Source organism: Podarcis liolepis (genome assembly GCF_965112155.1).
Source record: "Podarcis liolepis genome assembly, chromosome: 7".
Lineage (NCBI taxonomy): Eukaryota > Metazoa > Chordata > Lepidosauria > Squamata > Lacertidae > Podarcis > Podarcis liolepis.
The window spans coordinates 87,442,133-87,466,542 of NC_139561.1; the positions used below are offsets into that span (position 1 = coordinate 87,442,133).

Genomic DNA, 24,410 nt, shown 5'->3' on the forward strand with positions numbered 1-24,410 from the left:
CTCTCTCTCTCCCCCCTCCACTCAAAAGTCATTTTTGAAAATGTCACACATGTACAGAGACAAACAAGCATATAAATATCAGTGTGAACAGGACTGGAGGAGATGAGGACGGCACTCCACTTCGCCAGCGGAGCAGTGCGGGTGGCAAGACTTTTCGACCGAAGTGTGAGGTTGGGGAAGACTGCGGAGCGAGCCCTGATTGAGTTCTGGTAGGGAGGAGAGAAATGAGCAAGGTTTTTTCGGTGGGCGGCGGGTAGGATGAGATAGATGGCTAAAAAACACCCAAAATTAAGGGCAGCTGTATATTTGGGTTGGGTTGTAGTGTGTGTGGACATATTTGGAGGGTGTGGGTGTGTGCGCACATATTTTAAGAGGGTGACATTCTTAAAAGGCGGCATGTGGAAGGACAACTCTTTAGGGCCCCTTAAGGATGGCTGTGTCTAGGGAGGGCAGCGAAGCGCTTGCATGGATTCCAGGTTGACACAGAATCCGTAAAGCGGCAGAGCTGTGCAGGAGAATTTTCATAGCTGCACCTTCTCCCTTCTGCTGGGCCAGCCTTGGGGACAAGCGGCGGCTCTTGCGACTGCCTCCCCTGCAGAAATATTAAAAGCGGCAAGAACTGCCCTGTATGGAATCTGGAAAGAGGACAGTCTGGGGGGAATTTACGGGAGCCAACAGCCCAGCTGAGACTTTCAAAAGAGGGCTAGGGAGGCGCATTGAGGATTCCCCATTCTGGAATCAGAGTGGGGGTCTCAGGACAATTCTTGGTCTCTAGCTGGACAGGGCTGTGGGGTGCAGGACAGAGAGGGCTGCTCCCCAGCAGAAATCAAATCTCCTTGCACAGACGAGTATAAACTCCTCAATGGGGGTTTGCTGTATTCAGGGAGGGTGGGAAAACTATGTTGCTGCAGAATGGGTTCTCTCCGTCCCATTACGGTGGGTGGGGACGAGGTGAAGGGGCCACGTAAAAAGTCAGGTGGTAGCCCTCTCTTTGGTACGGAAGGGGTCTGACCTATCTGCCCAGGGCCCTGGCAGAAAACAAGGTCCCCCTAACCCAGTGGAGCCTCGGACGTCACAAACAGAGCCCTTAAGACAACGTGAGAGTTTGTAGCCCTAAGACGATGCACTGGGCATCAAAGGCAGACGGAGGTGATATGTCTGGGCGATGAAACCCTCTCCTGATTTTTATTTTTGGGGGGTTGGGGGGGCAGAACCACCTGGCGTGGGGCCGTCAGACATGCAGCGAATTGCAGGCAAACATAAACCACAGTTGCAAGGTGTGGGGCCCTCCCTCTTCCGTCATCCTTCCCCACTGCTGGGCTTGACTGTTAGGCAAAGCAACATGCCACCCCCCTTGCTTGCTAGCGCAATTCGGCGGGCAGACGGCAATATGTTTTCTCCTAGCGCTAGCAGACCTCGCGTTGGAAATTCCAGTTAAAACAAACCCCTTTTCCCGGTGCCATTTTGGGGTTTTTTTTTGCAGCTCACAAGCAGGTGCCTGGGACTGGGAACCCCCCTCTATGCCACAAAGGTAACTCTGTTTTTTAAAGTGGTTCCCTGGCTTTTGGGAGGGGGGTGAAGGGAACCCACAGATTGGTTCGAACACGGCTGCAGAGGGTTTTCTGGCAGAGACTCCCTTTGCCTTCTTCCTAGAACGATGCGATTTCAGTGCCGTTCCTCTCCAACTCGTAAAAAGGACTCGGGATTATTTTGTGGCTGTTCTATCCACCTGCCCCGAGGTCCCCTGCAAACAGAGCGAGCAGCCAGGTAGCAGAATGGAGGTCTGATTTGTGGGATTTGGAAGGGTTGCATGCGATCCCAGAGCAAAGAGTGTCTGGAAGGGTTTCAAAATGGCAGGGATTTGGGGCTAAAGGAGGGTCTCTCTCTAACGGAGCAGGGACGCGAGGTTCCCCTTGCGAGGCGACAGATTTGCAGAGGGCACAGGCAGACCCAGGAGAAGTGGTTCGGCTGTAGGAGGTTCGGCAGGAAAGAGGGAGAGAACCGCGGGCAAAGTCAAGAGGTCTAAATCAATGTTTCCCAAAACAGCTTGGGTCTCCAACCTGTTTTGGAACTACAGTTCCCATCACCCTTGACCACTGGGTCCTGCTGGCTAGGGATGATGGGAGTTGTAGTCCAAAAACCCAAGATCGCTGGGAAACACTGGTCTAAATGACCCTCAAAACAGGGAAGCAGGGTCCTGTTTGCTCTTAACATGGACTTAAGCAGGCATAGGCAAACTTTGGCCCTCCAGATGCTTTCGCCTACAACTCCCATGATCCCTACCTAACAGGACCAGTGGTCAGGGATGATGGGAATTGTAGTCCAAAACATCTGGAGGGCTGAAGTTTGCCTGTGCCTGGACTTGAGGAGCAAAGGGCCCAGATTCAGGGTGTGGAGGAAGAAGGAAGCAAAGCCAAGATTTGCAACTTGGGAAGCCAAGGTTTATTCATTGTAAGGAAACAGCTGTGTCTTAAAAGCAGTCTTCCTCCAATAGGGGGTCCCCTCCAGCTGTTTTTGGACTACAGCGGCGGCTGATGGGAGTTGTAGTCCAAAATGTCCAGCGGGTACTAGGTTGAAGGAAGCATGCTTTAAAGAAACAAGCACAGTTTTCCCGTGGCAATGGGGAAACCGGACCGGTTTTGCTCTCTGTGCTGCCTCAGAATACCCTCCCTAGGAATGAGTTCTTGCAAGGGCACAGAGAAAATCCCTCTGCTGCCCTAAAGGGTTTGAGTAGCTGGTTTTTTAAAAAGGACAGTGCAGGCATGCCACCAGGAAACCGCAGCACACTTTGCCTCTGGTTCCTACAGTCAGCCGCGAGGCTGCATCCTCGATTGACACAAGGATGGACACAAATGGTTCTGCGAGCCTTGCATGGGTACCACCAGCGACGTGACGTCAGGAGAGCAAATATCCCCAAATGGAAGTCTGGAAGCTCAGGAAATATCCTATTTTTCAAAAATGGGGCTGGGGCAGGAACAGAGGCAACTTGAGGATCTTTCACATCATCTCCCTACACCAGTGACCAGAAATTTGCTGCCCTCCAGAGAGCATGATGGGAGTTGGAGTTAGACGATGCCTGGAGGTCTGCGGGTTAACCCTTCCCCTCCCTTAAACCTGGAGATGAGCTGCAATGGCTGGAAGAGAAGACAGGTGCTCGTTTTAATCCCCGCCACCCACAATTTCCCTTTTCATTTCTAGGGGCCCTGTGCCTCCTTAGACGTAGATTTTAGTTTCTACTTTCCCATACGTTGGCTTTTTGGCGCCCCCCCCCCTTCTGTAACTGGGGGCAGGCAAGAAATCAAACCCAAACGGGGAAACGCAACCAAATGCAATTTTTTTTTTGGAAAAAAAAACCCTCAACACAACAAAAATCCTGTAAAACACAATCACACCACACCCTCTTGCACACCCGAGGAGAGCGGAGAAGAGGGGGAGGCGCTCCTTCTTCTTCGCCGCGCCTCGCCCCCAGTCCCCGCCGGGCTCTGCCCCTCACCTCCCGTCCTCCCTTCGGGCCGCCCTCTCCCTCAGCATGTCGCAAGGCTGCACCCAGTTGTTGTCGTGCAGTCCCACCCGGCAGCCCGGCGTGTCCTTGTCCGTCCGCCGGCAGCACATCCAGTAGGAGCGTCCGTAAGGCAGGTCGTGATGGTAGGGCTTGGGGTGCCAGCGGCAGAGGGAGACGTCCCCTTTCTCGTAGTGCTTCTTGCACTGCTTGCAGGGGTCGTCGCGGTACAGGGGGTCCCGGGTCCAGCGCGAGTCCGTGGCCTGCACGCCAAACGTCTCGATGATGTACTTGAAGTAGTGGCAGGAGCACTTTAAGGCGGCCAGCGACTGCGTCGGCAGGTAGCTGAAGATCTTCACCATGATATGGTCCGGGAGGAGCAGCATGTACTGCCGGGGCTCCAGCAGACGCTGGATCTTGAAACGGATCTCGAGGAAGTCATGCGAGACGTGGCGGTAGAGGCGGCAGAGCGAGGTGTCCGCGGACGTCGGCTCCAGGCCGGGCCCGTCGGCTCTCTCCAGGCCGCCCTCGCCGCCGCCGGCAGGGTCCAGAAAAGCGCCGTCCACGTCCCGGCCGTCCTCCTGCCGAGGCACCTGGGCGTGCAGGAAGAAGAGCTGGCCAGGCGGCGGGTCGTCGCACGCCGAGCACAGCCCCTCTTGCGTGGGCGAGCCCACCGTCAGGCAGACCGTCTCCTCCTTCATATTCTTGGTGCTGTCCTTGCCGAAGAAGACGCACTGGTCCACCACGCCGGTGACCACCACGTCGACGTGGAAGCCGGAGACGCAGTCGCGGGCCACTGAGGCGGCGGGGCCTCCCACCTTCTCTCCGCTGCCCCGGCCGCCCTCTGCGATGGCGTCCAGCTTGCCGGAGCCGCCGGGGCTCTCCCGGCAAGTCATCTCCACGTCCGGGGGCTCGCTGGCGACCCCGTCGGCCCCTTTCGAGGAGGCGTTGGCCAGCAGGAAGTCCACATTGTTGGGGAGTGTGTCCCGCGAGGGGCTGATGAGCTGGTAGAGGTCGCATGTGATCTTGTCCTTAGCGCGGGCGGCGCTGCCCGTGGGCGACCCGCCGCAGCTCATGAACATGCAGTTGGGGCGGGCGCCCTGGCCGCCCTCGGTGGGCGAGCGCGGGTCGCGGCTGCTGGAGATGCGGAAGGCGATGCGCACCTCGCCGGGGCTGTGCTGGGAGTTGGCCACGCATTCGGGAGACTCCCGGCACAGGCCGTTGGGGCGCAGGACGCTCCTCTCCCGCTGCTGCGACTCAAAGTGGGCCACCGCCTCCGCCACCCGGCTGCAGTCCGAGCCGCCGCCCGGAGAAGGCGCCCTCTTCTCCTCGCCTTCCTGCTCCGCCGACACGAAGACCATGGGGGACGGCGTCGCGGCCGGCGCGCTCGGCCGGGGGTAGTTCTGCAATGCCAGGGCGGTGCGCTGCTCCACCAAGGCCACCATCTCCGCCACCGATAGCAGGTCTGTGGAGTCTCCGCCCGCCGGCTCGGCGTGGGACTCCGGGCAAAGGCACACATCCTCCGCTTCTTTGCTGCTGCTGCCAGCATCCTTCGCCTTGACCGGACAGGCCTTGCTCTTGCCGGGGTCGTGGGACCTCCGCCGCCGCTTGGCCTTGGAGCTGTCACTCCCCCAGTTGCCCTTGACCTTCATGGCGCTGGCTCGGCTGCCGCTGCTGCACTGATGGGCCACAAAGAAGGCAATCTTCTCCTTGGTGTTTCCCGGCTTGATCACGTACCACGTGTCCAAGAGCACCCGGCCCTCCTCCACCTGGCTGGGGCTGGGGGAAACTGTGGGGGGCGGCGGGGGCGGAGGCGGCGGGGCAGGGGGCGTGTTTTCGGAGCAAGCTTCGCCGCCTCCTTCTTCTTCTTCCTTGGCTTTGCAGGCAAAGTCCCCAAAGGTCTTCTTCACCTGGCCTCCAGGGCACTGCTTGTTCTGGGAGTAGGTGCCGAAAGGCCGTGGGCACCATAGCTGGATGTGGGAGAAGGTGTTCTGATCCATCACTGTCTCATGGCAAGGGGGCAGGGGGGAAGGCAGCCCTTCCTTTCCCCTAGCTCATGGATGCGCAGCTCGTGGGGCCTCCGAGGTGCCTGCGGGAAGAGAAAAAGAAGAGACATCAGCCGGCTTGCAATCGCAACAGGTGCGTGCTTTCTTTCTGCGCAAGGATGTCACGAGGGGCGCAGAATTCAGCTTTCCGGCAGGCGGGAGAGGAAATAAGCTTTCCGGTTTTGAAAAGGCACCATCAGGTTTCTAGCCCTCATGGTGTGAAAGCAAAAGGGCAACCGTTAGCAGTATGTCAGGAACCACACAAGAGACCACTGCATTGTTCCTTACCTAGTACCAAATTGTGGGACAGCGTAATAAGAATACACCATGCCTGGATAGCTCAGTTGGTTAGAGCGTGCAGCTGATAATGCCAAGGTTGCAGGTTCGATCCCTGTGTGGGATAGCTGAATATGCCTGCCTTGCAAGGGGTTAGACTAAATAACCCTCAGGTCCCAACTCTGCAATTCTATTATTATTCTACTGTTATTTTAATCGCACATCGTATTTCAGACCCATAGTATATCTATCTACCTACCTAGCTACCTAGATCCATCACAGAACCGGGTGTGGCACCAGAATTGGTGATTTCTCAAAGGTTATTATTATTATTATTTTGTTATTTATCATATTTGCATACTGCCCTATACCCGTAGATCTTGGGGCGGTTCATGACACAAAACTGCAATATGAAAAACACAGCGTACGAAATACAAATACCACCCCCCCTTCCACGACACATTTTAAAAGGGCATCGGATCTCAACCAGCCAAAGGGCTGGTTGAAGAGGAACCTTTTCGACTGGTGCCTAATGAAGCTACCACGTGAACATCCCACAAGTGGGGAGCCACTGCGGAAAAGGCCCCGTTCTGAGGGGCCCATACATACGGGGGCCATTCCCTCAACCCCGGCAAATTGAAAATCAATGCTTTGGCTTCAGGTCTCTGGATCTCATGATTGGAGCAAAGAAAGGCGACAAACTGGCAGTTGCGTTTGGGGTGGGGAAAGGCGTCGGAGGCCTGAATCGCTCTCTCGGAGCCCCTCCACCCACTGCGTTCATACACCAGCAACTACCTGCTCTAGTTATCTCCCGCTTGGACTACTGCAATGCGCTCTACATGGGGCTACCTTTGAAGGTGACCTGGAAACTGCAAATAATCCAGAATGCAGCAGCTAGACTGGTGACTGGGAGTGGCCGCTGGGACCACATAACACCGGTCCTGAGAGATCTGCATTGGCTCCCAGTACGTTTCTGGGCACAATTCAAAGTGTTGGTGCTGACCTTTAAAGCCCTAAACGGCCTCGGTCCTGTATACCTGAAGGAGCGTCTCCACCCCCATCATTCAGCCCGGACACTGAGGTCCAGCGCCAAGCGCCTTCTGGTGGTTCCCTCATTGCGAGAAGTGAGGTTACAGGGAACCAGACAGAAGGCCTTCTCAGTAGTGGTGCCCACCCTGTGGAACACCCTCCCTTCAGATGTGAAGGAAATAAGCAGCTATCCTATCTTTAAAAGACATCTGAAGTTTTTAATATTTAATGCTGTACAGTGTTACGTCAGGTTACATACGCTTCAGGTTACATACGCTTCAGGTTACAGACTCCGCTAACCCAGAAATAGTGCTTCAGGTTAAGAACTTTGCTTCAGGATGAGAACAGAAATCATGCTCCAGCGGCCCGGTGGCAGCAGGAGGCCCCATTAGCTAAAGTGGTGCTTCAGGTTAAGAACATTTTCAGGTTAAGTACGGACCTCCAGAATGAATTAAGTACTTAACCTGAGGTTCCACTGTACTGTTTTTAAGATTTGATTGGGAGCCGCCCAGAGTGGCTGGGGAAACTCAGCCAGATGGGCGGGGTATAAATTATTATTATTATTATTATTATTATTATTATTATTATTATTATTATTATTATTATTATACCTGAGTCCCTCACCCCATGCACACCTTTGTCCCTGGCTTCCTCACCTGCTTCCCCACCCCACAGTGACCAGCTGTGGGTGACGCAGGCTGTTCCCCACCCACCCCTGAGAGCCTGCTCTCTGGCTGGCCAGCTCAGGTTCTGCGTGGCCTCCTGCTGCATAATTTACTCCAGGCTTACAAGGGAAGAAGGGAGGCTTGACGGGATTACGGATCCTATTACAGTGTCGTAAAGGGTAGGACAGAGGCAGCCGCAGCGGCACAGATGGGCCTGGCTGGCTGGCTGGGGAGGCAGCTGAAGGCGCAGCTGTCTGGGCGGGAGCTATGGGGCAGAGAGGCTTGACAGCAGGGGCAAGGACAGAAGTACAGTGTTTCAGGGAAGTTGCCCCCTGTTATCGCCTGCCTTCTTCGGCGGGGGATTTTTAATTTTCGCTTTGCATTTGTACCCCACTTTTCCAACAATGAAAGCTGAGCTCAGAGCTCACAGTCGCGTCGGAAAACAAGCGTTGCAATTCCCACTATAAGCCTCTGGGGTTCTTCGCACAAATGCTTTGCGAAAGCAGTGGGCTGGACCCAAAAAACTGGGTCCAAAAAATGATCGTTTATGCTGAATTAAGATAGCCTATCCAAAAAATTAGGGACGCGGGTGGCGCTGTGGGTTAAACCACAGAGCCTAAGACTTGCCGATCAGAGGGTCGGCGGTTCGAATCCCCGCGACGGGGTGAGCTCCCGTTGCTCGGTCCCTGCTCCTGCCAAGTGCAAGTAGATAAATAGGTACCGCTCCGGCGGGAAGGTAAACGGCGTTTCCGTGCGCTGCTCTAGTTTGCCAGAAGCGGCTTAGTCATGCTGGCCACATGACCCGGAAGCTGTACGCCAGCTCCCTCGGCCAATGGAGCAAGATGAGTGCCGCAACCCCAGAGTCGGCCACGACTGGACCTAATGGTCAGGGGTCCCTTTACCTTTACTATCCAAAAAATTAAAGAACAAACCAAGGAAAAAATTCATTTCAAAATGGGAAGTATTTAAAATATACTTGAAAATGAATGATACTGACCTAAAATCCGTAGCGGCAATTGAATAACTCCAGCAATATAGTTTACTAGTTATACGATTTAAGATATTTTGAACATGTTTTGAGATGACAGTAATAAAATGTACTGGCAGTAAAGAATGGTAATTTGATTTATGGAGTAGATGGGAAGTCGGGTTTCAAAAGAAGAGACCGTGACAGTGTAAGGATTATGAAATTTATATTAATTCTCTATGTATGGCGCGACTGATGGTACTTTCACTTTGGTTAATTTTGTCCTTTTTTGTTGTGTGTTGAGCAAATAAAAAGGAGAGAGAGAAAGCAGTGGGCTAGGAGAGGGCTCCCCCAAACTTTGGGGGATGTTTGGCACTTCCGGAAATCTGGGTCAAAGGGAGGGAAAACCACGCACAGCACCTTGAGCTCACCAGAGGAGAAGATGGGATAGAAATTCAATAAGCAAACAAATCAAAATAAAAATATGTTATCAGTGCCCACCTAGGAAATTTGCATGTGATAGGGGGAGCCTTCCAGCCCCAGAGATGGAAGGCTGCAGACACGGGCTCATATTGGTTATTTCCTTCTTTCTTTGAAACCTTGCCAGAGCGTTTAAGGAAGGCCCGCAAAACAGGCTCACCCTGGCCACCCACCTCGTGTGGGTTGGGGCTGCCTCCCAGCACCGGAACGATCAGAGGCATGAAACAGGATTAAAGGCCTCTGGGTTCCCGTATTGAAGCTCACAATCATCCCCTTGCCCAGAGAGTCAGGAGCGACAGATTCATTTGCACAGAGGAAAGTACAAAGGTTTGTGCAGAGTGCAGTACAGTGTCTTCCTTTCCCTCCTCCCCCCCCATCTTAATTAAAGCGGGTGGCGCTGTGGTCTAAACTACAGAGCTTGCCGATCAGAAGGTCGGCAGTTTGAATCCCCGTGACGGGGTGAGCTCCCGTTGCTCGGTCCCTGCTCCTGCCAACCTAGCAGTTCGAAAGCATTTCAACGTGCAAGTAGATAAATAGGTCTGGCGGGAAGGTAAACGGCGTTTCCGTGCGCTGCTCTGGTTCGCAAGAAGTGGCTTAGTCGTGCTGGCCACATGACCTGGAAGCTGTACGCCGGCTCCCTCAGCCAGTAAAGCGAGATGAGCGCTGCAACCCCAGAATTGTCCATGACTGGACTTAATGGTCAGGGGTCCGTTTCCCTGTACATTTTTGCTCCTCTTCACCCAGTTAACTGAAGGAGAGCAATAGATGAGAGAAGGGAGAAACCAAATTCAAAGTGGATCCACTCCTTTGCCAATTTGCAAGTGCTTTTTTTGGGAAGAGAAGAGTGGTACCAGACTAGCATAGGGGCAGATAACTCCAGATGTGTCCCAGGGCCAATGGTCTGGGGTGATGGGAACTCTAGTCCAAAACATCTGGAGGGTGGTAACCACAGGACTAGGAAACCAACCTGCAAGTATCAGGAATGATTCTGCAGCAGCTGCAATGGCTGTTGCCCGTCTCTGTTCTGTCTACCTTTAGGGCTGAGCGATAACTGGTTTCCAACAGTCACAATATATCACCAGCTAAACATCGTGATATATATCACAATGTCTGTACTGTAGTACCTCCAGTTACATAACCCTCTGGTTACGTAAACTTCGCAATGCATGCGCAGCAAACCTGGAAGTATTTTGCCGGGTTTTGATGCGCGCACATGCACAGAAGCGATCCCCCGGTTGCAAAAACCTCGGGATCCGGCCAGACTTCCGGAACGGATCCCACCCGCAACCGGAGGTACCACTAATAAGCTATGGAGAGGCCTTGCCTGGCTTCACGGCTTTCCCCACATTGCGATTTTTGCAACACACACACAAACACATCACGATTCGCAATACAATGCCAGGTCAAAAGTTATGAAACCAGTGTCATGATATGGGCTTGAAACCGGTTTGGGACAATATATCGCCCAGCTCTAACACACATCCTGATTCGTGATATATTGACAGGTCGAAAGCTATGAAACCGTTATCGCAATACAATAGTACCTCGGGATGAGAACGGGATCCGTTCTGGAGCCCCGTTCACATCCTGAACAGAACTTAAGACGCGTCTGTGGGTCATGGGTCGCCGCTTCCACGCATGACATCATTTTGACCATCTGCGCATGCGCGAGCCGCAAAACCTAGAAGTAACGCGCTCCGTTACTCCGTTACTTCCAGGTCGCCGCAGAGCGCAACCCAAAAATACTTATCCTGAAGCGTATTTATCCCAAGATATGACTGCATGGACTTCAAACTGGTTTTGGACAATACAGTGGTACCTCGGGTTACATATGCTTCAGGTTACAGACTCCGCTAACCCAGAAATAGTGCTTCAGGTTAAGAACTTTGCTTCAGGATGAGAACAGAAATTGTGCTCAGGCGGCGCGGCGGCAGCAGGAGGCCCCATTAGCTGAAGTGGTGCTTCAGGTTAAGAACAGTTTCAGGTTAAGTACAGACCTCCGGAAGGAATTAAGTACTTAACCCGAGGTACCACTGTATATCAATACACTGACCAGCCTATGCACTTTAACCCTCAATCCGTTTTGCTTTTGACACACGGAGGTGGTTGCTGCTCATGCAAATAGGTCTGACATGAGGACGGGGATGGGTGCAATGGCCACTGAGGTCAAAAGCAATGATGTTTATCCATGTGAGATGTCCCCCCCCCCAACCTGGTGCCCTCTGTATGTTTTGGATGAGAACTCCTGCCAGCCTCAGTCAGCACTGAACAGGAGAGCCAGGCGGGCAGTGATCTCTGCAGTCCCTAGAGGCACTTTGAGACTAGGAGGGGCCTGTCAGCTCAAAGCCTGCCGGTTCCTCCAAGACCACCTATCACTTTTCCCTTCCTCCTAAGCTTTTTGGTGGCGCCGGCCAAAGTTACGGAGTAACAGCGACTCCAGAGGAGAAAACGGGCAGGCAAAATTGCACCGGAGCAGGATGCTAATAAGAGCGGTGGACTCGTAATCTGGTGAACCGGGTTCGATTCCCCACTCCTCCACATGCAGCTGCTGGGTGACCTTGGGCCAGTCACACTTCTCTGAAGTCTCTCAGCCCCACTCACCTCACAGAGTGTTTGTTGTGGGGGAGGAAGGGAAAGGAGAATGTGAGCCGCTTTGAGACTCCTTCAGGTAGTGATAAAGCGGGATATGAAATCCAAACTCTTCATCTTCCTCAACCTCGGCCCTCCAAATGTTTTGAGACTACAATTCCCAGCATCCCTGACCACTGGTCCTGCTAGCTAGGGATCATGGGAGTTGTAGGCCAAAAAAGCATCAGGAGGGCCGAGGTTGAGGAAGCCTGGCCTAGAGTCTTAGGTCCCTGTAAGGCCAAGCTTGTGGGACGCATCCTCAGCTGCACATGACTAACAAAATTCTACTTCTCAAAGTAGCTGGACCATTCCGGATTGCAGGATTTTTTTTGTGGGGGAGGCGTCTCACGGCTGAATGTTTCCCCACACAAAAAAATGTTATGTGCACACAGAAAATGGACATATCGGGGAAAGCAAGCAGATGCAAGACATCTCCAGAGTTTTTGCAGCGGATTTCCCCCACCCACCCACATTCCATGAACCAGGGTCCCCCATTGCCAGGGACATTGGATGCCCTCCCACCAAAAGCACTCCTATGCAGATAATCTGCAGAAGTCAGCTGGCACCAGAGCATTTTCCACTGCCCTACCATCCAGGGCAAAGGGCACCTTTTCCCACCCGAGGGCAGCACGCCCTTTGGGGTGGCCTTCTGAGGGTGCAAAGAGGATGCGGGGAAGGTCGCCAAAGGGGGCAGAGCAAAAGATGCAAATTTCACCTTCGTAAAGCTAGGTAGAGGGAAGCGGGCGGTGCTGTGGGTTAAACCACAGAGCCTAGGGCTTGCCGATCCGAAGGTCGGCGGTTCGAATCCCCCGTGACGGAGTGAGCTCCCGTTGCTCGGTCCCTGCTCCTGCCAACCTAGCAGTTCAAAAGCACGTCAAAGTGAAAGTAGATAAATATGTACCGCTCCAGCAGGAAGGTAAACAGTGTTTCCGTGCGCTGCTCTGGTTCGCCAGAAGCGGCTTAGTCATGCTGGCCACATGACCCGGAAGCTGTACGCCGGCTCCCTCGGCCAATAAAGCGAGATGAGCGCCGCAACCCCAGAGTCATCTGTGACTGAACCTAATGGTCAGGGGTCCCTTAAAGCTAGGTAGTTTCTGCAGGTGCTCCCACACCTCTCTCCATCATCATCCCCCACTTGCAAGCCAGAGGAACGGTCAGAGTTCAAGGGCAACTTTCTAGCAAAGGAAGAAACGCTTGGGGTGCAAAGCAAGGCGCTGAGGAATGCTGCCTGGGGAGAGTTCAGAGAGGCGTGGAGGGCCACATCTGGCCCCTGATAGGTTCCTTATCCCTACCTTAGAAAGCGCTATCATTTAGCATGCATATTTTACTGGCAGAAGCTAAAAAAAATTGCAACCCTCAAGTTGTTCTAACATTGCTTTTGCACTAGGCATCAACATGTCGCTTGATTATTATTTGCTTAAAGGTAAAGGGACCCCTGACCATTAGGTCCAGTCACGGACGACTCTGGAGTTGCGGTGCTCATCTCGCTTTACAGGCCGAGGGAGCCGGCGTACAGCTTCCGGGTCATGTGGCCAGCATGACTAAACTGCTTCTGGCGAACCAGAGCAACGCAAGGAAATGTCGTTTACCTTCCCACCAGAGTGGTACCTATTTATCTACTTGCACTTTGACCGGCTTTCGAACTGCTAGGTGGGCAGGAGCAGGGACCGAGCAATGGGAGCTCACCCCATCGCGGGGATTCGAACCGCCGACCTTCTGATCGGCAAGCCCTAGGCTCTGTGGTTTAACCCACAGCGCCACCCGTGTCCCTATATTATTTGCTTACTCGTTGCATTTATCACCCACCTGATTCGCTCCATGGAGCTCAAGGCGGAGTATGAAGTTCTCCATCTCCGCATTTAATCCTCACTACAACCCTGGAAGAGACTCTTGAGAGTCCCATGGACTGCAAGAAGATCAAACCGATCCATTCTGAAGGAAATCAGCCCTAAGTGCTCACTGGAAGGACAGATCCTGAAGCTGAGGCTCCAAGACTTTGGCCACCTCCTGAGAAGAGAAGACTCCCTGGAAAAGACCCTGATGCTGGGAAAGATGGAGGGCACAAGGAGAAGGGGACGACAGAGGACGAGATGGTGGGACAGTGTTCTCTAAGCTACAAACATGAGTTTGACCAAACTGCGGGAGGCAGTGGAAGACAGGAGTGCCTGGCGTGCTCTGGTCCATGGGGTCACAAAGAGTCGGACACAACTAAACAACTAAACAACAACAACAATGTTGTGTTACTAATATAGGACACATCATTGGCTAAGGCGCACTGTTAATAACCAACTTCTTAAATGGATTTTGTTTCCCCTACATGGGGAAAAAGAGCACTGGCCAGTTATGTGAGAGACTTTGCTGTTTGGGGATATCTCCCGTAGCTACAGTTTGACCCCTTGCGAAACAGGCTTCAGAGGGGAGAGTGAATTATGCGCAAAGCCCAAACGACATCAGTGTTAGAAATTAGGCGAGTGCCAGGCGCGTTTTGCAATGGACATGGTCCAACTGCACCCACATGGAGATCTCTGGATGCCAGGCTGGCAACAAACATCTCCGTCTCGCTGGCCCTTCCGGCTTTCTTGAGCAGGTAAGCAGAAGCGCCTATTTATTGCATTTACATCCCAGCCTTTTCTCCAAGGGGTACATGGTTCCACACACACACCCCTCAGTTAAACCCCATGACGACCCTGTGAGGTAGGCTAAGAGGCTGTGACTGACTCCAAGGTCACCCAGCAAGCTTCCTGAGTGGAGATTTGAACCCTGATCTCCCAGGTCTTAGCCTGACACTCTAACCAGTACACCACACTGGCTTCCCACAGCTCTTCTGCTACGGGGCAGCTATATAAATTAAGTAGGAAAATAAATACAGTGCTACCTCGGGTTACATACGCTTCAGGTTACATACGCTTCAGGTTACACACTCCACTAAGCCACAAATAGTGCTTCAGGTTAAGAACTTTGCTTCAGGATAAGAACAGAAATCGTGCTCGGGCGACACGGCAGCAGCAGGAGGCCCCATTAGCTAAAGTGGTGCTTCAGGTTAAGAACAGTTTCAGGTTAAGAACGGACCTCCGGAACGAATTAAGTACTTAACCCGAGGTACCACTGTACAGTGGTACCTATGGTGGCGAACGGGATCCATTCCGGAGCCCCGTTCGCAACCTGAACAGAACGCAACCTGCGACTGCGCGTGCACAGGTCGCAATTTGCTGCGTCTGCGCATAACGTCATTTTGAGCATCTGTGCACCGGTACTTCCGGGTCGCCACAGGACGCAACCTGAAAACGCTCAACCTGGTATGACCGAGGTATGACTGTATGGGGGAAGCAAAATGTCACTTAGAGAAGGATCTGAAATATTTTCCTTGAAGCTTGAATTTGTTTTGTTCTAGGTTGTTTTATATGATGTTTGGAAACCACTTTGCGATAGATATAGATAGATAGATAGATAGATAGATAGATAGATAGATAGATAGATAGATAGATAGATATTGATAGATAGAGATAGATAGCTAGATAGCTAGATAGCTAGATAGATAGACAGACAGAGAAACAGATGAATGAAATGAACAAAAACAACAACTTCAAACCCCATTGGTGGGGGAGGGATTGGTGCCCAGACATTCTGTTGTGACTCCTGTAACCTAGGTTTAAGGTACCATTTGGCGTTTAGTTTATGCACCTGAATTTCTAACACCACTTGCAACAATTGCATCCAAGGTTCAGCACTGAATGAATGGAGTCATGTGAAATAACTACAGACAGGTAGACACAGACACACACTTCCAAGGTGGCCCCCAATCAACTTGCCGTCCCACCTGCCCAGAGTCCCCAATCTGGCAATCTGCCCAAGGCTGGCTTCTACTTCTGAAGCGCAAGGGTGCTGCCTCGCTTATAGCCGAAACAGCAGACTGAACCCCCTTTTCTTAAGGCAAATGGAGGTTACGTTCTATGTCTGCCTCTCCGCACTGCCCTCTTGCAACAAATCCTGGGGAAGTCCACGTGGGGAAAAGGTGGGGGGCAGCAGCGTTGGCCAACCTGGGGCTCTCCAGGACCCCAGGGTGGCGTGCGCCGCCTTTGAGGGGTTCGCAAGAGGAAGCCCACCGGAGTCAACAGGTGCAAGGGGTACCACCTACTTTCCTTGCCACCCACCCATGCATAAAACCCCTGGGGAGTCTTCACACCCACCCTCCACCTCCTGCGCTGATTCAGGCCATGAAGACAAACTTGGGTGCCGTCCCCCTTCTCTCCCCCTCCCCCGTGGCTTCTGGGATCTAGCTATGCCAGGGCCCCGATCCTAATAAGGGAGGGGAGCAGGCGCTTGCGGAGCCTACAAAGGGAACAATGTCCTTCCAGGAAAAGGACCTTTGGGATGGGTGGGAGCCCGGCATCGACAACACCACCCACGCAAGGTGTCAACTCGCCCGGGCAAGCGCCCAGGGGATAGTTCTGCACCCCTTGCACCCCAGCGCCAAGGCTGCAACCCGCAAGACAGCTCTTTGCAAAGAAGAGAGGGGGGAAAGTCATGCATTTGGGGGGAAAGGGGGGCGGGGAGGCCTTGCCAGGCCAAGAGTCCCTTTCCAGGATCTCAGATCAAGAATCCATCTGCACCCCAAGAGAGGGGGGGGGGGAGGCAACAACCGCACACTATATCCCAGGGTTCTTACCTGTTACTCCCAAGCCTGGGGTGGGCGGAGTGGGTGTGATCTGGAGGAGGCCTCCGCTGAAACCTACATCCCTGCTTTGGGGCCCGGAAAAACCAGCATGAAATAAAACAAAACAGATCCACAGGTTGCAAAGGATTTCCTTCCGTTTTTTCTTAGCCCCCCCCCCTTTTTTTTTTTGCAAACACTGCTTAGCAAAGGGGGGAGGATCAGTTTGTAAAAAAGAAAAGCAGGGAGAGATATTGGGATTTTGCAAGCAATCAAAGCTCCCCCCCCTTTTGCTCTGTGTGTGTGTGTTACTGCTCCCTTAAAGGGCCAGCAGGCCCATTCCACCGGCCCCTACATGCCCCCCCTTGCAATACAATAGGGACCTTTAATCCATCAGATTGCAACTCTCCCTCCTGCCCCCCCCCCTCCGCGCACCATCCGCGGGGCTCAGCCATTTGTTGACAGGCATATGCATGGCGCCCGGCAGCCAATCGGAGGGCCGCGTTTGGGGCATGCCCATATATGGATGACAGCAGAGTCTCAGCCTACCCAGGCTTGTTGTTTTGCGTGTGTGTGTGTTTTTTAAATCCCCACTCCCTGCAAGGGACCGTCTAGAAAGTGCAGAATGCAAAGCAGGAGGAAGAATAAGGAGGGAACTCCAAGGGAGCAGCGATCATTTCCAAGCCTGACCGAACCATCGGAAAGAATGCAAATCCAGGATAAATAAATAAGTTCTGGGGCCCAAAAGCTTTCAGGATGTCAGGGAGGGGAATTGTCGCTGGTGGGAAACTTTGCATATACTCAGGGGCACTCATGGCCCATTGCTAAACTCCACATTTAAAAGAAAAGAATAAATAATAATAATAATAATAATAATAATAATAATAATAATAATAATTTATATCCCGCCCACCCCAGCCAAAGCTGGGCTCAGAGCAGCTAACAACAATAAAAGTAAGACAGCATTCTAAAATAAATTCATTTTAAAATCAATTCAAAATCAAATTAATGGCAACCATTGGGCTTGTGTTGTTGTTTTTTCAACAGCAGGGAGAACACTCCTCCCACCCCAGGCTCCCACCCAGGAGTAACAGGTAAGAACCCTGGGATATAGTGTGCGGTTGTTGCCTTTCCCCACCCCCCTCTTGGGGTGCAGATGGATTCTTGAGCTGAGATCCCGGAAAGAGACTCTTGGCCTGGCGAGGCCTCCCCGCCCCCCTTTCCCCCCAAATGCATGACTTTTCCCCCTCTCTTCTTTGCAAAGTGCTGTGTTGCTGGGGTTCAAGGGGTGCAGAACTATCCCCTGGGCTCTTGCCCGGGCAAGTTCAGTGGCGTAGCGGGGGAGGGGGGTGCAGGGGGGGCCAGCCGCACCGGGCGCAACATCTGGGGGTTAGGGTTAGGGGCGCAAATCCACGGGTTAGGGGGCGCAAATTACTTGCCTTGCCCCGGGTGCTGACAACCCACGCTATGCCACTGGGCAAGTTGACACCTTGCGTGGGTGGTGTTGTCGGTGCCGGGCTCCCACCCATCCCAGATGCATCGGGTCCTTTTCCTGGAAGGACATTGTTCCCTTTGCAGACTCCGCAAGCGCTTGCTCCCCTCCCTTATTTCAGTAAAAGGATCGGGGCCCTGGCAGAGCTAGATCTCAGAAGAACTTCTGGCATGCAGAGGCGGAGCTGGCGGGGAACTCTCTGCTGAAACAGCCGCTTGTAAGTCTCGATAGTTCAACACATCGTTGACCTATGGAACTCACACCCACAAGAGGCACCGATGGCCACCAACCTAATAATAATAATAATAATAATAATAATAAATTTTTATTTATATCCCGCCCTTCCCAGCTGAAGCCGGGCTCAGAGTGGCTAACAACAATAAAAGTAACACAGTTTACATAAAATCATAATCATTGAATTGAAATACATTCTAAAATCAATTCATTCTAAAATCAAGAGTCAAATTCATGGCAACCATTGGGCTAGAGTTCTGTGAGGATTACCGAAGGAGGGGGTCAGGCTGTGCCTTGGCCAAAGGCCAGGCGGAACAACTCTGTCTTGCAGGCCCTGCGGAAAAGCCCTGGCTCTGGTTGAGGCCAGCCTAGCCTCCCTGTGGTACTGAGGGTGTTCTCCTCCTTGCCATTGTAACTGAAAAAATGTTCTCGTGTTTTCTTTTAAATGCCAGGTTTGGCAAGGGGCTGTGAAACAACAGCAGGAAGAGTGCCCCTGAGAACATACAGAGTTTCTCAGCGGTGACAAAACAAAGCCTCCCTGGTGTCCTGAGAGCTTTCACAGCAAGCCTGAGCCTCTCAACTTGTTTATTTATTGTAAGCAATGACAAACCTAGACGGCATCTTAAAAAGCAGAGACATCACCTTGCCAGCAAAGGTCCGTATACTTAAAGCTATGGTTTTCCCAGTAGTGATGTATGGAAATGAGAGCTGGACCATCAAGAAGGCTGATCGCCGAAGAATGGATGCTTTTGAATTATGGTGCTGGAGGAGACTCTTGAGAGTCCCATGGACTGCAAGAAGATCAAACCTCTCCATTCTGAAGGAAATCAGCCCTGAGTGCTCACTGGAAGGACAGATCCTGAAGCTGAGGCTCCAGTACTTTGGCCACCTCATGAGAAGAGAAGACTCCCTGGAAAAGACCCTGATGCTGGGAAAGATGGAGGGCGCAAGGAGAAGGGGACGACGGAGGACAAGATGGTTGGACAGTGTTCTCGAAGATACCAACATGAGTTTGACCAAACTGCGGGAGGCAGTGGAAGACAGGAGTGCCTGGCGTGCTCTGGTCCAGGGAGTCACAAAGAGTCGGACACGACTAAACGACTAAACAGCAACAATATTTGGTTGGAAGCCGCCCAGAGTGGCTGGGGAAGCCCAGCCAGATGGGCGGGGTATAAATAATAAATTATTATTATTATTAGGTTGAGAGGAGGCACTGAACTTTGCTGTCACAGAAATTTAGGACCCTGAGGTCTGCCACTGACTTTGGACACAGTGGACAGGCAGCTATGTGACCCTGATTCCAGCTCTAATAAAGAGGGGGTTGCCTCTCTCACACACACCCATCGCTGGGTTATTTACTTATTGCATTTAAATCCCAAATTCTACCCAAGGAGCTCCATGGTTCCCCCCCACTCCTCGTTTAATCCCCACAACCCTGTGAGACAGGCTAGGCTGCGAGATACAGTGACAAAGTCTCTCTCAGTGAACTTCACACCCAAGCGGGGGATTTGAACCCTGGCTAACTAGGCCACAGTCCGATACTCTAACCACTGTGCCACACTGTCGCTCAGAGGTACTACAATACCAGGTCCATGCACGGCGTGGACAGACAAGCCCCTATTGCATCTCCCAGCTCCCCAAACCGACACAATAAATACAGTCCTGTTTTGGAAACTGGATATGAAACTGAAAAGAACAGATTCTGCCAGCTACTTGGAGGAGGAAGGGCACAAGTTTCTAGCTCTCGTGCCCATTTGAAAACACACAGCCCTCCACAAGGTTAAGGCAACCATTAAAGAAATATCCCAGTGCCTGAGCTTTTTTTGTGTTTTAGCTTTCAAGATTCTAGTGGCTGTATTACGTATGAGATCCAAGGCTTGGTGGCTGTTTTGGATTCAGAAAAACAATACCTTGTAGTGTTTCAGATTGCAAGCGATTACAACTCCACACAAAAATCCTTTATTTCTGGACACTTCCTTTGGTTCCATCTGCTGAATTTTTAACAATTAAATAGACCCCCTGCCCTAGGTAATCACCCAAAAGCACAAATCCTTTTTTGCATAAAAGTGGGGGGTGGGGTTTTATTTTTCTTATTACATTTACCGTATTTTTCGCCCTATAAGACGCACTTTTCCCCCTCCAAAAATGGAGGGGGAATGTGTGTGCGTCCTATGGGGCAAATGCAGGCTTTCGCTGAAGCTTGGAGAGCGAGAGGGGTCGGTGCGCACAGACCCCTCTCACTCTCCAGGCTTCAGGAAGCTATCCATAAGCCTGGGGAGCCCACGGGAGTTCCCGCAGGGCTCCCTAGGCTGCGGATAGCAGCCTGCTTGCCAGAGCGCGGGGCGCCCTGAAGCAGAGCGCCCCGCGCTTCCGGAAGCTATCCGCAGCCTAGGGAGCCCTGCGGGAGTTCCCGCGGCTGGGGGGGGGAATAATTTTTTTTCTTTATCCCCCCCCCAAAAAAAAACTAGGTGCGTCCTATGGGCTGGTGCGTCCTATAGGGCGAAAAAAATATATTGCTCCTTTTCTCCATGGACACAAAAGATGGCATACAGGATTCTCAACTTATTCCTGTGAATATTATTTGCTTTAACTGTTTTAAATAATGCATTTCCGACCCTGGGACCTGCTGGTGAAGGGCAGGTGATAAATTTTGCTATTACTGCTGCTCATTTTATTTAACCTCACAACAATCCTGTGAGGGAGGCTTAGGCTGAGAGGCAGTGAGTGGCCCAAGTCACCCAGTGAACTTCGTGGCTGAGTGAGGATTTGAATTCCGGTCTCCAAGGTCCTAGTCAGATGATGACTGACCTGTTTGTAGCTGAGATACAAAGCTAACTACAACAGATGCTCTTAAAATGCCCTCAGCTATTTCTTGGTGTAGGATATTCAGTTCAACAATAACAGTACTGAATAGGGGCCACCTACCTCCCTGAACTGGGACGCGGGTGGCGCTGTGGTCTAAACCACAGAGCCTAGGGCTTGCTGATCAGAAGGTCGGCGGTTCGAATCCCTGCGAAGGGGTGAGCTCCCGTTGCTCAGTCCCTGTTCCTGCCAACCTAGCAGTTCGAAAGTACGTCAAAGTGCAAGTAGATAAATAGGTACCACTCCGGCGGGAAGGTAAATGGCGTTTCTGTGCGCTGCTCTGGTTTTGCCAGAAGCGGCTTAGTCATGCTGGCCACAAGACCCGGAAAAACTGTCTGCGGACAAACGTCAGCTCCTTCGGCCAGTAAAGCGAGGTGAGTGCTGCAACCCCAGAGTTGTTTGCAACTGGACTTAACTGTCAGGGGTCCCTTTACCTTTACCTTCCTGAAAGCTTTGCTACTGTCTCCTATTGAACCCTTCTCAATTTGGTTGCCAAAGTAGAACATCTCACTAACTTGGTATTTTTCTGTCTACATGAAGATTTTGCAAGAGCTATTTCAGTATGGTTTCCCGATGTGTCTCATCTTTTTAGCCAACATGCTTTCGCCCCCACCAAATCCCTGTGGCAGTGAGTTCCAAAGATCAATGACGTATTGGGAGAGCAATTTTTTGTTGTTGTTCCTTTCTTAGAACTGTGTCGGTTTCGGTTGGAGAAGGAAACAGGGATGTGGAACACACAAAAACACTGCCATGCATTTTTCTAACGTGTTGATTGAAAAGATATATATCACTGGAATAATCTTTGGAACAGCCATGTAAGATAGGCTGCTCTTATCACATTATGGCAAAAACAGCAGCCTACCTTGAGGAAGCTTTTGCCAACTTAGTCCAGGTGTAAAATAAAAAAATTCCTTCCAGTAGCACCTTAAAGACCAACTAAGTTAGTTCTTGGTATGAGCTTTCGTGTGCATGCACACTTCTTCAGATACACTGAAACAGAAGTTGCCAGATCCTTCTATATAGTGAGAAGGTGGGGAGGGGTATTACTCAGAAGGGTGGTGGGAATGGGAGATTGGCAGATAGCTGAGATGAGCCTGTTGACGACTCTTAACGACTGCAATAGGTCTTACAGGAAAAGGCAAGGGGTGAGAAGGTGAAAAATGGCTTAGTCATGTATAATGAAGATCTGGCAACTTCTGTTTCAGTGTATCTGAAGAAGTGTGCATGCACACGAAAGCTCATACCAAGAACTAACTTAGTTGGTCTTTAAGGTGCTACTGGAAGGAATTTTTTATTTTGACTATGGCAGACCAACACGGCTACCTATCTGTAATTAGTCCAGGTGTAGTTCGGATGTTTTGAATTACAATGCCCATCATCCCCATCTAACAGGGAAAGTTGCTCTAAAATTACCTGGGATATTCATAGCCAAGGTAAGAGTGAAACTGGAGGCATCCCAGTTCACATGCTTACAATTCAGTTTATACATTTCTACCTGGAACAAAGTGAGTATGGGATTGCAACCACAGCTCTCAACAGGAGCCAGGCCATCTGCTGGTCTGCGGCCAACATTTTGCAAAAGGAGGGACTGCAGGAGGCTTAGATCCAAGAAAGGCTCACAGCCTCACAAACGCCAAAGGTTAAGCATTTCCCGTCCATACACAAGGCAGTGCTCTGCTTCTGGCTCCTCGCCAAGCGCAATGCTTGAAATTAAATCTAGCTGTCAAGCGCTTCATCCGCAACCATGTAATTAACCTGTGTAGCTCGCCAACGCAGAAAGAGAGAGGGAGGGAGCAGGGAAAACTTTAGAGGCTGCAAAACTGCTGCAGTTGCGCAAGAGAAGGTGATAACTGCACGGGCCGCAGAATTGAACGCTCCCGGGCATTGTCAGACAACCTGACTCACAAGTGTGCCTCTTTTAAGTATTTTCAAGGCGCTCTGTTCCGAGGTGCCAATCATCTTTCGCAATGAAGCAGCAGAGAGTCTGACAACCCTTTCTGAGCGCGCCAGGGTGGTTCAGATCCTCAAATAGCCATGTGATTCTCACTTGGGGAGACCTTGTCCCTGCTTCTCTCTGCCAGTCACTGCCCCCACCCCGCCTAAACCTGCCGCACAGGGTTGCTGTTGTGGGGATTAAACAGGAGGGGTGCGAACCATGCAAGCCATCTTGAATTCCCTGGAAAAGGAAGTGATACAGAAATGCAACAAATAAACAAATACAGGGGAGGGAAACATATAAAGCCCAGCGCTCACAACACATCACAGGCAGAAGTGAAGCCCAAATGCACTAAAGAAGGTTCAAAAGACAAAATTCCTGATATTGTCCTAAACTCTGGAAGGGGAGAAGATGGATTAAGTAGAGTGGATGAGGGGCTGGGATTTTGTTTCCATCTTAGGCAAGGGCAACTAGTTTTGGGTTTAGGGTGGTATTCCACCGCCGCCGTCACCTATTTCTCTTGTCTCCGTGTGGATTAGCTACGGCAACCATTTCTTCCGCACACCTTTCTTGTTATTGGATTGGCAACATGATGGCTCAGTGACTAGAGCACGCGGCTCTCAACCTGAGGGCTGTGGGTTCAAGCCCCACGTTGGGCAAAAAGATTCCTTGCATTGCAGGGGGTTGGGCTAGATGACCCGTAGGGCCCCTCCCAACTCTGCAATTCCATGGTACCTTTTTTCCCAAGTGTGGCAGATTGGACCCTGCTCACTCCTGGCATATAATCTAGTTGAGATCAGAACTGATCTCCTCCGGAAGCTGGGTTCTGAGACTTCAGTTGCGTCTGTTGCCAACTGGGCCCGGCCGTTTCCTTAGCATCGAAGCGTAAGATTGTACCCAAGAGAAACTAGCGTGGCAACACCTGCGCAGTGTGCCTTCGTGTTTGATTTACAACCAGTGAAAAAACTGATACGCGTTCCCTCTGTCTCTTTTCTACCTCCTTGTCCAGAGCTCGCAGCTCTCTCCCCCCCTTTTCCTATTCCTCCCATCAAAAGTCAACCCCCCACTGCAGAAGCCCCACACAGAGAAAAGCCCCCTGCTTAAACAACGACCACAACACTGAAACAGCTTAGGCATTCCCTGCATGAACCGGGGGCTGGCCCCCTCTCCTCCCCTCAGGTGGGTTGCCACCTTTCCTCTCCTTTCAGCTCCACCTGCTCCTGTGCCTTAGACACCAGCAACCTGCCACACACCACGTGGGAGCAGGGCAACATTTCCTCCGTGTCACCCTGCCAGGAAAAGCCTCAGCTGCTCAACTCTGCGTGTCTGGCAGCTTTCTTTAAAAAAATAAAATAAATAAAAAGCAGAGGCGCAGCACTGGTAAGAAAAATGTGGCAACCCTATTTCTACTCCCCACCCCAAATATATTTCCCTTGATAACCTCTTTCCCCCACCGCCCCATTCCTGGCCCTCCACGCTTCCTGCCCCTGCCACCCCTTCCCCGCAACACACCTGGCCAGGTAGACAACCTCAGGTGCCTTCCTTACACCAGCAGGTCCTCTGACTTCCGGGTTGGTCGCCGCGCATGCGTCGAGCGCCAAGCCTATCGCTCCGCCCCTCTCCCCTCCCGCTAATCGCTGCCGCAA

The 24,410-nt window shown here is 51.8% G+C and overlaps 1 protein-coding gene and 1 long non-coding RNA gene across 3 annotated transcripts in view; both read right to left on the reverse strand.

Moving 5' to 3' along the window:
* On the reverse strand, nt 1-24,393 carry FBXO46 (F-box protein 46). 2 transcript variants are annotated; one of them, XM_083515875.1, is made up of 2 exons: nt 24,277-24,393; nt 1-5,588 (listed from the first exon to the last, which is right to left on the reverse strand). In XM_083515875.1, the coding sequence occupies exon 2, from the start codon at nt 5,497-5,499 to the stop codon at nt 3,490-3,492; it is 2,010 nt and encodes a 669-aa protein (XP_083372001.1). In that variant the 5' UTR covers nt 5,500-5,588; nt 24,277-24,393; the 3' UTR covers nt 1-3,489. The 2 variants fall into 2 exon arrangements, with proteins under 2 accessions (XP_083372001.1, XP_083372000.1); XM_083515874.1 differs by lacking the exon at nt 24,277-24,393 and adding an exon at nt 16,256-16,665.
* The window catches only part of LOC310712747, a 410,683-nt gene that overhangs the window by 80,078 nt on the left and 306,195 nt on the right, over nt 1-24,410 (reverse strand). The window lies entirely within an intron of this gene.

Coding starts and splice junctions, on each gene's coding strand:
- FBXO46 (XM_083515875.1), bottom strand. CDS start 5,499: ATGGATCAGAACACCTTCTCCCACATCCAGCTATGGTGCCCACGGCCT.